Source organism: Emys orbicularis, chromosome 5 (genome assembly GCF_028017835.1).
Source record: "Emys orbicularis isolate rEmyOrb1 chromosome 5, rEmyOrb1.hap1, whole genome shotgun sequence".
In the NCBI taxonomy this organism is placed as follows: Eukaryota; Metazoa; Chordata; order Testudines; family Emydidae; genus Emys; species Emys orbicularis.
The window spans coordinates 43,757,518-43,769,861 of NC_088687.1; the positions used below are offsets into that span (position 1 = coordinate 43,757,518).

Consider the following 12,344-nt stretch of genomic DNA (forward strand, 5'->3'; position numbering starts at 1 on the left):
TGACTAACCTGAAAGATGTATATTTGTATACTCTTTATGGGCTAGTCTAACTAGAGGCTTCTTCTGTTTGCTCTGGACAGTTTGAATTTCTGTATTGCTTCCTTCTCTTTGATTGTCTGCCTGAGTATATTCATCAAAGTAATGGCCGCCATCTCGGGTGATTTGAGGCGGCAAGGACTGTCATACCACCTGGCTCATTTGGGCCAGAACATTAAACCTAACCCAGAGAGCAGCATCCAAGATTTTGTAAAAATTTGACTTCCTGGGATTAGAAAAAGAGCTCCTTCCCCCTTCATTAAGGAGATTAATCCATCTGGAGCTATAGTAGGTGTAGCCAAAGGAGGAGATAAAGAAGGTTATAGATGTTACTTCTGAGATGAGGTTAGAGGAGATAAGCATGACAATCTAGAGGATTACTGGAACCCATTGTAGTCCATTATGTGGTGGTGTCTGTTTAATGGGAACTACAGCTGGTCAGGATTTTTCAGTTGCAATGATTTTACAAAGGAAAAATCAGTTTTCTGGAAAATTTGAAATTTTTGTGGGATTCTCCCCCCCCAAACACACACACACACACACACACACACACACACACACACACACACACACACACACACACACACACAGTTTTTCAATATTTCTGTAGGAGAAATCAATTTTTTTAAATTTTGGGTCATTTTGATCTGAATCAAAATATTTTGGTTTGTTGAACTGACCTGAAACAATTTTTTGGGGGTCAACTCAATATTAAACTTCATTTCCCTATTATAGTGAATTGTCCCATGGGGATTATAGTTCATATTCCCATGTTCTCCTTTGGGCTGTGTTCTCTGATATGATTATATTGCCCAACATGCAACACTATCTTTCCTGGGACTCAGCAGCATGGTGCCTCATGGTAGTCACATATATGGAGGTGCATCATGGAAGATGTAGTCTGGCCAGGGAGCCTAGCCTATAAGGAGGATGGAGGCATCAGGCTCCTGAACTACAGCTCCCATGAGGCAATGTGCTACAATAGGAAAATGCAGTTTAATGTTGAGCTGACTCAAAAAAAAAATTAATGTTAGTTCAGCAAGCCAAAAAAAGCGTTCTGAATTGAAAATGTTCAGAACTCTGCATCCTGTGAAAAATTAAGGTATTTCAACTTTTTCTCCAATTTCGGACAAAAACAAATGTTGAAATATAGAAATTTCCTGTGGAACTGAAATTCTTTTGCTCAGCTCTAATGGGAACAATGCTGTCCTCCCCAACTTGATACCAGGGACTCCGTTCCTGTCCCAAAAGTTCCAGCACATGATGATTCCTCATGTGATGAGTTGTAAAGTGCTATGTGTGTATTAATACTACTTACTCTTTTGGGGTTAGAAGAAGGCTCTAGTTTGCTATCTGAACAAATACATAAGCATGTGTAAATTGTGAGGTCTTTAACACCATTTTAAAATCTAACTTGTTTTTCTATTTGTTTGTCTCATTAGGAAGATAGTGCAGGGCAACTTTTGGTACTGGGCGCTACAAACCGTCCGCATGCACTGGATGCAGCGTTACGCAGACCTGGGCGTTTTGATAAAGAGATAGAAATCGGGGTCCCCAATGCCCAAGACAGATTCGACATCCTCAGAAAACTTCTTAATAAGGTTCCTCATCTGTTGACAACAACAGAGTTGGTGCAGCTGGCTGATAGTGCACATGGCTATGTGGGAGCAGACTTGGCAGCCTTGTGCAAAGAAGCAGGTAAGGTATGCTACTAGTCCCACCGAAAGTTCACTTACTCTAAAAATCCACCAGACTGCTAATGGTATACACAGTACATCTCACAGAGTGACTCAAAACAATGAAATCTTTTCTGTTTTCATATTTTTGTAAAATTTTATAACAAAATCCACAAAGGGCTTTAGAAAGTTAACAGACTGTTGGGAAACTGGGGTAGTTAAGGGGGTTGGTAATGGGATCTGGAGCCTCTTGCTTTCCTGCCAACAGTTTGACTTTAGCCCAGGCTGTTTGAGACCAAAAGTTGTCGTCATCTCATGACTGTTCCCATGTGGCTGTTCTCAGCCCCTTTTTCACCATTGGCACTTTTGTTGTCTGGTCAAGGACCAAGTGGACATGAAGACTGAAATACTCTCTCCCCACTAGAGGGGAGTAGTATGAGAAATATTGGTTGTCTGCTGCCCTAGCCATATTGTTCTATGGACAAAGAGAGAGCCTCCACGCTGCCAGATCTTTAACAGGCACTTAAAATATTTTTAAAAATAATAATTAAAAAAAAAAAAAGATGTCCACTGTCGGAATCCTCATGTTATTTTTAGCTTAGTATATAAAAAGTCTCTTGTAAGCTGTTGGTCAGTGTATTGAATGGATTGTGGCTGTTTCCAAGTATTCGTAAGAGCTTCTCTGCTCTTTCCTCAGTAAACAAAATTGTGAGGCACTAAGAGAGTTATCCTCACAATGCATTCTGGGTTGGATACACTGGGGAATGTTTAAAAGCAAACCTATTTCTGTTTTTAATGAAAAATTATAGAAACTTTCAATTTTTCATTTTTTCAAAAAGAAGGGTATATAAAATTTAAATATCAGGCTTTAAACTGCCCTTAGAGCATTTAAAAAAAAACCACCCCATAATTATTGTCAGAACATGACTAATATTATACCTGCACCTTTTTATTCAACAGAGTTTTGCTAAAAGTAGTAATGGAATAGAGCACTGGATTCTATTCTGACCCATGCATCGTGAATGAAATTGTCTGTTAAGCTTGCAGAATTGTTGTTATGGGGGATAATGCATAAACCAGAAAGATCTATACTTGATAATCAGAGTTTACAGGGCTGTCTGTCAAATATTCATCTGTTGATTTGTGTACAGATTAAATGAAGAAGATAAGGACGTTTGGTGTCATTTTAACAGAGTCACTTTGCAGGCTATAACCATGCTTTAAGCTCTGTTGTAAGGTAGCAATCATTCTTTTTCAAACAAACAAAAAACTCACCTTCTCTCCCCCTCTCTCCCCCCCCCCCCCCGTTCTGATTTGAAAAATCTCAGTCTGAGACCCCCCTCTGTGGACATTGAGGTCCACATTTCAAAGGTGTTTCAACCCAGTCTCTACTTGTGTACATGCAACTTTTCTCTGTGATCTTGGGCACTTATTTTATGCATCTTTAAAGGATGATTACCCAGTCTTTTTAGATCTATGGATGGAACACGTGGCATAAATATAAAGTATCTTAATTATTATGCAGACCTCTATGCTTTTGTTGTTGTTTGTATTACAGTAGTAATACAAATAGAAACAATTGACCAATTTTTTTCCCGTAAAAAATAAACATTGAATCTTTGTTATAATGATATTTGCAAATTGTTATCCTGGAGTGACCTCTGCTGGAAGAAGATGCAGTCCTGCCTTTGAAGCTGTGTGCAGGCTAGTTGTATTTTTCCTCCTCAAAGAATTTAAAAAAAAAATGAATGACTTTTTGGCTTAGAGACTTACAGGAAAGGAATTAAATACCTTTTTATATATTTATTTATTTATTTATTTATTTAACAGCAGTGTCTATTTTTCCTGATGATGAATTTTATCATTTTTGAATGTGTACTTTGCAAAGAAAAGTCATTAAGTATCTTTCTGAAGCTTGTAAAAATATATGGCATATTCATCACAGATATATAAAAGTGAGAGATGGAAATGATCTGCCTACATAGTATATAGCCCACCCCATTACCCGTGAAGACGACTTCTGGTACATTTTCCAATGTTTTCTTCTGTCTTATGTGGCAAACCCAGGACAAACAGCTACAAAGGGGGTAGTAATCAGTCCCAGGGGGTTAAAAAGGCCTCTCCCAAGCCACTGAAGAGAGAGAACCATGGGGAAATAAGGTTCAGCTGGGCAAGGGGTTACTAGGGAACTAATTAGGGTCAGCTGGCTCCAACTGCTTGGGACCTTTTTAAACCCTCCCCAGTGTGGAAGGAGGGGGGAGAGAGAGTGAGAGAACCAGGGAAGCTGCCAGTAAGTTAGGAGCAGCAAGACTCTGAACCCTTCCTGCAAGGAAGGCTGCACTCTGTCCCCAGAAGGGAAGATAAACAAGCACAAGGGGCTGACTGAGAAAAGGAATAGCCAGACCCTGTGCTACCTGCAGGGATTTGCCTTGCCCAAGCCTGTGTCTCCAAGGCTAAAAAGGACTGAGCCTGCTGCGGAGGAGACGGTACTTTGCCACACTTGGTGTCAGAAGTGGGATGGAGTGAGGCGTTGTGGCAAGCCATCTCAGGGCAAGGTAAATCGCACACGCACACGCACACGCACACACGCGCACACGCACACACAAAAATGGAGGACGTAGTGAAGGCCTTGATTCAGGCCACTGCGGCCCAACAAGAGGCTACCAGAGTACAGATGACAGCCCAGCAAGAGTCGGTACGTGTCCAACAGGAGACAAACCAATTGCTTATGAACCAGGCGGCCCAAGATCGAGCCACCCTGAATGATGTAGTGAAAGCCCTGACCGCGCTGACGCATGGGCCCCAGGGGACCCGGCCGCTACGCGCAAGCAACTATTTACAGAAGATGACAACGGATGACGATATAGAGGCGTATCTCCTTGCATTCGAGAGGACGGCACTGCGGGAGGTTTGGCCCCAAGATCAGTGGGCAGGCCTCCTGGCTCCATTTCTGTGTGGGGAGGCTCAGAAGGCCTATTTCGATATGACCATAGAAGCAGCTATGGATTACCCCCAGCTGAAGGCGGAAATCCTGGCGAGGTCAGGGGTGACGCCGGCCATAAGGGCCCAGCGCTTCCACGAGTGGAAGTACCGGGACGACAAAGCGCCGAGGTCCCAGCTATTTGACTTGATCCACCTCGCCCGGAAGTGGCTCCGCCCTGAGACCCATGGGCCGGAGAAGGTGGTGGAAATCCTGGTGTTGGACAGGTACATGAGGGGGTTGCCGCCGGGCGTACGAGGGTGGGTCCGCCAAAATGATCCCTCCTCGTATGATGAGCTAGTTGCCCTTGTAGAGAGACACTTAGCAGCCCAAGAACTTTCTCGGACCCCCGGGGAAGGAAGGCGCCAGAATCGGAGACCAGTCTCTGCACCGAGGCCCCGGTTTGCCCTAGCGCCAGGCCGGACAATGGAGGGGAGGAAGGAGGCAGAAGAGCAGCCCGTGGTCCCGGAGAGACTTGAGGACTGGGGGAGAAAGACTCGAGAGATAAAGCCCAGCAGTCCGAAAAATAGGGGGCTGCCCCGAGCGGGGTACCGATGTTATGCCTGTGGCGAAATGGGGCATATCGCTGCCCAATGCCCGAATCTAGGAGAGCCTATGCAATGCGAACTGGGAGATATAGGGGGACCATGTGATCTAATAAGTCTAGTCGGGGTTGCGATGGTCCCTCAGAGATACACTAGGCCAGTTAAGATGAATGGTATAAAGACCACAGCCTTAGTAGACTCGGGAAGTGCAATCACGTTAGTCTCGGGGAAGCTGGTCGGACAAGACCAACTATCCCGGGCCAAACGCTCGGGAATATCCTGTGTGCATGGGGATGTCAACTATTATCCAACCATCCCCGTAAAAATAGAAGTTTTCGGAAGCCCCACTAGGTTGACGGTGGGAGTAGTTCCAAAACTCCCCTACCCTGTCCTTATCGGACGAGACTTCCCGGGGTTTGATAGCCTACTCCCTGGGGAGAAGGTAGAAGAAAATAATGACCCTGGGACCCAGGGCGTGGCCCAGATCGTTAACCCTCCCCCAACCTTCCATGAATTTAGCCAGGATTTGTTCTCCCCGCCGGGGAAGCCCAGGAAGACTAGGAGGGAACGGAGGGCGGATAAAAGGAGGGGGACAAGGGTCCTGACCCAGTGCCAGAAGTCTACGCTTGTAGGGGAAAGAAGGGGCTCGACTGACAGTGGGACTGGGTCGGCGATCAACAACCCTATCGCCGGACCTGGTTCCCCAGGGGCTTTCCCCGAGGGGGAGACGGAGGTAGACCCCCCCGAGTTTAGACAAATGGGGACCGCACGCGGGAATTTTGGTCAGGATCAGGCCAATGATCCCATATACCACAATATTCTCAAAGAAGTAGTCGAGGTAAATGGGGTACCCGTGGAGGGGAGAGTTAAGGGCGCGGGGCCATATTATATGATTAAGAATGACCTGCTATACAGAGTAGTCCGGGTCCAAGAGCAAGTCATACAACAACTCTTGGTCCCACGGAAGCATCAAAGAGCCGTAATGGAGCTGGCCCACAGCCATCTGTTCGGGGGCCATCTAGGGGTAGATAAGACCCTGGATCGGATTCTACAGAGGTTTTTTTGGCCTGGCGTTTATGCAGCGGTCCGACGATATTGCACATCCTGTCCAGAATGCCAGATACATGGGCCCCGACCCCACTTAAGGGCCCCTCTGGTACCTCTGCCAATTATCGAGGTCCCATTTGAGCGTATAGCTATGGACATAGTAGGGCCATTGGAAAAGTCAGCCCGGGGCCATCAATACATTCTGGTAGTACTAGATTATGCCACCCGATACCCCGAGGCCATACCCCTACGGAATACCACGTCCAAGACCATAGCCAAAGAATTAGTCCAGATTTTTTCCAGAGTAGGAATACCTAAGGAGATCCTGACGGACCAAGGGACCCCCTTTGTGTCTAAGCTGATGAAGGACCTGTGTACAATGCTCCACATACGGACCCTTAGAACATCGGTCTACCATCCCCAGACCGATGGCCTGGTCGAACGCTTTAATAGGACATTGAAGAACCTGTTACGTAAAGTGATTAGTCGTGATGGGAAAGACTGGGACGCCCTGCTGCCTTACTTGCTGTTTGCCGTACGGGAGGTACCTCAGGCTTCCACTGGATTCTCCCCCTTCGAGCTGTTATACGGTCGCCACCCCAGGGGCATACTGGACCTGGCTAAAGAAGACTGGGAAGAACAGCCGAACCCTGGGAGAAACGTTGTTGAACATGTGTTGCAGATGAAAGACAGAATAGCCCAAGTCACCCCCCTTGTGCGCGAACACATGGAGAAGGCCCAAGGCGCACAACGGACAAACTACGATCGCCGAGCAACGACCCGGAAGTTCCAGGTGGGGGACCGGGTGATGGTGCTCATACCCACGGCCGAGAGCAAGCTCCTGGCCAGGTGGCAGGGGCCATACGAGGTAATAGAAGCGATAGGAGAAGTCGACTATAAGGTACGACAGCCGGGCCGCCGGAAGCTGGAGCAGATCTACCATATAAATCTGCTGAAACCTTGGCACGATAGAGAAGCTCCGGTGGCTGCACTGGGGGTGCCATCCCCTAAAAGCAACCAGCCTGACCTGGTGGGGATATCCCCGGAGTTGACTCCGGAACAACGATCAGAAGTGATCAGCCTGATCAAACGCAACCAGGATGTGTTCTCCGAAAAGCCGGGCAGGACTACGGAGGTTCACCATCACATCCTCACGGAGCCTGGAGTGAAAGTGAACGTTAAGCCATACCGGATCCCAGAGGCCAAGAGAGAAGAGATTAGGACAGAGGTCAGGAAAATGCTGGCCTTAGGAGTCATTGAAGAATCTCATAGCCAATGGTCCAGCCCCGTGGTTTTAGTGCCTAAGCCGGACGGCAGTATGAGGTTCTGCAATGACTTCCGCAAACTCAATGAGGTGTCCCAATTTGATGCCTACCCTATACCCAGGATAGATGAACTGATTGACAGATTGGGAAAGGCACGGTTTATGTCTACCCTTGACCTTACCAAGGGCTATTGGCAGATCCCCCTGGCCAAGGCCGACAAGGAGAAGACCGCCTTTGCAACGCCAGAAGGTCTATATCAGTACACTGTTCTCCCCTTTGGGTTGCATGGGGCCCCCGCTACTTTCCAACGGCTAATGGACAAACTGTTGCGACCCCGTGGGAAGTACGCGGCAGCCTATCTCGATGACGTCATCATATATAGCCCCGACTGGGAGACTCATGTGGAGAAGGTAGAAGCGGTCCTGGACACCCTCAGGAAGGCAGGGCTGACTGCCAATCCCTCCAAATGTTCGATTGGGTTAGCTGAGGCTAAGTACCTTGGGTATATAGTGGGGAGGGGCGTAGTGAAGCCCCAGCTCAACAAGTTAGAAGCTATACAGAAGTGGCCCCGACCACTCCGGAAGAAACAGGTCAGAGCATTCCTGGGACTAGTGGGGTACTATAGGCGGTTCATTCCCCACTTCGCCACCAGGGCATGCCCATTAACGGACCTAACAAAAGCTCGGGGCCCTGACATAGTAAAATGGTCCGCGGCGGCCGAGGGCGCTTTTGCGGATCTGAGGACGGCCCTCTGCACAGACCCCGTACTAGTAGCCCCAGACTGGGGGAAGGAGTTTATCCTACAAACCGATGCCTCTGAAGTAGGGCTGGGAGCGGTGCTTTCCCAAATGGTCGGAGATGATGAACACCCCGTCCTCTTCCTCAGTAGGAAGCTCCTACCTAGGGAACGGAAATACGCCGTGGTGGAGAAGGAGTGCCTGGCTGTGAAATGGGCCATAGAGAGCCTCCGCTACTATCTACTTGGACGGAGATTTACCCTTGTCACGGACCATGCCCCTTTGCAGTGGATGCACCAAAACAAGGACAAAAATGCGAGAGTAACAAGGTGGTTCCTGTCGCTTCAACCCTTCCACTTCACGGTACGACATAGGTCTGGGACCCGACATGGCAATGCGGATGGCCTGTCGAGAGTGCACTGCTTTCCGACCCAACTAGCCCAACCCCGTAGTGTTGAGCGGGGGGGGGGGATATGTGGCAAACCCAGGACAAACAGCTACAAAGGGGGTAGTAATCAGTCCCAGGGGGTTAAAAAGGCCTCTCCCAAGCCACTGAAGAGAGAGAACCATGGGGAAATAAGGTTCAGCTGGGCAAGGGGTTACTAGGGAACTAATTAGGGTCAGCTGGCTCCAACTGCTTGGGACCTTTTTAAACCCTCCCCAGTGTGGAAGGGGGGGGAGAGAGAGTGAGAGAACCAGGGAAGCTGCCAGTAAGTTAGGAGCAGCAAGACTCTGAACCCTTCCTGCAAGGAAGGCTGCACTCTGTCCCCAGAAGGGAAGATAAACAAGCACGAGGGGCTGACTGAGAAAAGGAATAGCCAGACCCTGTGCTACCTGCAGGGATTTGCCTTGCCCAAGCCTGTGTCTCCAAGGCTAAAAAGGACTGAGCCTGCTGCGGAGGAGACGGTACTTTGCCACACTTATTTTGAAGTCCCAAGCAATGGGCTTGTACCACTTCTCTTAGGAGACTATTCCACAGTCTAGTACATCTTACTGTCCAGGAGTGTTTCCTGATATTCTGCCTATGTTTTTATAGATTAGTGTTATCCCATTATTTCTTGTTATGTCCCTGTATAACACATTAACTCTCCTTCCTTGGTGTTTACACACTTCAGATGTTTGTAGGCTGTTATCATATCCCCCCCATCACCTCATTCATTACTTAACCAAACTATAAATATTTAGCTCTTTTAATCTTTTCTCATAAATAAGTCCTTCCAGCCTCCTGATAATGTTTGTTGTTTGTTCTCTGAACTCCCTCCAATTTGTCAAAAACCTTTTTGGTAATGTGGTGCTCAAAATTGAACTCAATATTTTGTGTATATTACAGCACAAAAAGCTGCATAAACATGTAGTTAAGATTGCTTAATGCGTTTCTAAATAATCCAAACAGTTAAAAATCGGAGAATCCTCTGTTAAGGTTCTTTCACAGTTTTAGAAATACATGCTACTTTCAGTCAATACACTTGCATATGAGTACAAATAAAAAATGGGAATTCACATGACCACCTTAATTTTGACCACAAAAAATATAAATTCAATGTATAGTATATAGTAGTAGTATTTATTATTTGTACTGAGATATTACCAAGAGGCGCCAGTTGAGAATCAGGGTCCCAGTGTTCTAGGCATGCTACATATACATTTATGATGGAAAGACAGTTGCTGCCCTAAAAATCTTGCATCTAAATATAATTATGTGCTCACAACAAGTTTAAGCTGCTTCTCGAGAACTCTTCATTCTTAACAATTGTATTGAAAACCTACATAATTTTATATGTATGCTATTTTCATGAGCAGAAGGTAATCTGTTTATGATATGGTAACCCAGTGCTATTGTAGGCCAAGCTGTGCAACTGCACATATAGTTAAGGTTGCTTATGACATTTCATTATATGCCAGTTTTTTCTAATGGCTTGTTTACATGGGGACACTCAGGAAAATTAATCCAAATTAACTAATAGTGTGAATGGAAAGAGGATTAGTTAAAATGCATTAAACTCCTGCGTGGACATCATCATTTAGAATTAAAGTGGCCTTAGTTCAGTTTACTTTAATTCACTTGAATTATGAGATATTTAAACATAATAAATTTTGGGTTCTTATTTGCCCTTCTGATTTTTGACCCTTTCAGATACATGGGGGACACATTTTCAAGCTTTGCATCCAAGAGGGATAGAAATGTACTTAAGTTTTTAAAAATGAAGCCTGAGATTATCACTAATCTCCAGGGTGGATTGATTTTAAATCAAGGTGATTTATATCCTGATTCAAATCTCCAAGTTGAAAGACTCAACTAAAATCGATTATTTAAATAAACTTTTCCATGTGTATTTCAGTTACGGTATATACTCGTTCATAAGCCGAATTTTTTTAGTAAAAAAGGGTATAGAGAGGGAGAGGTGGGACGCAGCCCCTCCCCCCAACAGAGGGAGCAAGGAGAGGCAGCACAGCCAGAAGGAAAGAGGCGCTAGAGTCTCTCTGCTTCTGGCAACGCTGCTCTCCCCCCAGTCTCCGAAGCAGCTGCAGCTCCGGGTCTGGCAGGCTGCGGCCGCGCCGCCCGCCCCGCCGGAGCAGGCTGCGGCCGCCCGGCCCGCCCCGCCCCGCCCCGCCGGAGCACGCTGCGGCCGCGCCGCCCGGCCCGCCCCGCCCCGCCCCGCCGGAGCACGCTGCGGCCGCGCCGCCCGGCCCGCCCCGCCCCGCCCCGCCGGAGCACGCTGCGGCCGCGCCGCCCGGCCCGCCCCGCCCCGCCCCGCCGGAGCACGCTGCGGCCGCGCCGCCCGGCCCGCCCCGCCCCGCCGGAGCACGCTGCGGCCGCGCCGCCCGGCCCGCCCCGCCCCGCCGGAGCACGCTGCGGCGAGGTCAGAGACATCCTTCCCTGGCCCTCCCCAGATAAGGTGGGAAAGGATGGGAGAGTGTGGGGGTCCTGGGCTAGGGGTGGTGTCATGTGGGGGGTGGTCACAGTGGTTTCTCCCCTGACTCCCAGCTTCTCTCTTCCCCCCCCACCCCCCCCAAAAAATTTTTCCCTACCAGTTGCTGTTCCAGCCTGTCAGGGTAAGCAGCTGGCATGCCGGGACACTTTGTTTACTTAGGTTTACCTCCGTGCCTGCGGACGCTCGAGGTAAATAAACCATCTCGGCCCACCAGCAGCTTATCCTGATGGCCCGGGAGCCAAAGTTTGCTGACCCCTGAATTATAGGTTTGGTTTATGAACGGGTTATAAAAAATTTCCATTTTTACTTATCCATCTTGGGATGGGGGTCGGCTTATAAACGAACTGGCTTATGATCGAGTATATACGGTATTTTCTAAAGAAAGGAGCATTCTCATTGGTTGAGAGAACCACGAAAACATGTTGATTTATAACTAAATAGAGCCTTTACACTAAATTTGATACATCTTTTTGCTGTTGCGGAACTCTATAACTACAGGTATTTAAGTGATTTTTAATATTTTCAGGTTCTTATTAATTGTAAATGTTTTCATATGTTAGGAAATGGTGAATGATATATAGCTTATTTACTAGATAATTAACTTTTTGCTCATGATTTGTGTCAATCTGCATTAGACTTGCTCCATTTTATGGAAAAAACACCAAATATCATGAGGCTTACAATAAAATCGTGTAAGGTGGCAACACTCATCTCTGCACTTCTTAGACCTAATTGTTGAGCAAGGCCCATGTTAGGAGTTGGCAAGTATTATTCATCCATTTTACAGATAAGGTAACTTAGGGCTTGTCTACACTGTCCTGCTGTGTGGACTATGGGGATTTGAATTGCAGAGTGCACCGAAATTTTGCTCTTTAGCTGGCCCATTTGGATGCTGATGGCGTGAACTAAAAGGTACCTAGTTTGTGTTAAGACAGTCTTCTTTCAAACAGGACTATGTTAATGTGCACTAGGTACCTTTTTAGTTCGTGCCAGCAATGTCTACGTGGGGAAGTTAGAGTGCAATGTTTTGGCATACTCTGCAATTCACACCCCACTGCAGTCTGCACTGCAGCACAGTGTGGATATCCTGAGAGGTTGCACGAGGTCACTTTTGGGCAGAGCTGG

General features: G+C 47.2%; 1 protein-coding gene across 1 annotated transcript in view; it reads left to right on the forward strand.

Moving 5' to 3' along the window:
• AFG2A (AFG2 AAA ATPase homolog A) overlaps nucleotides 1–12,344 on the forward strand; it is a 303,993-nt gene that overhangs the window by 18,193 nt on the left and 273,456 nt on the right. Inside the window, exon 9 of the mRNA XM_065405034.1 lies at nucleotides 1,479–1,734. Within this exon, the coding sequence (XP_065261106.1) occupies nucleotides 1,479–1,734 (256 nt within the window). The remainder of the gene's footprint in view (nucleotides 1–1,478; nucleotides 1,735–12,344) is intronic.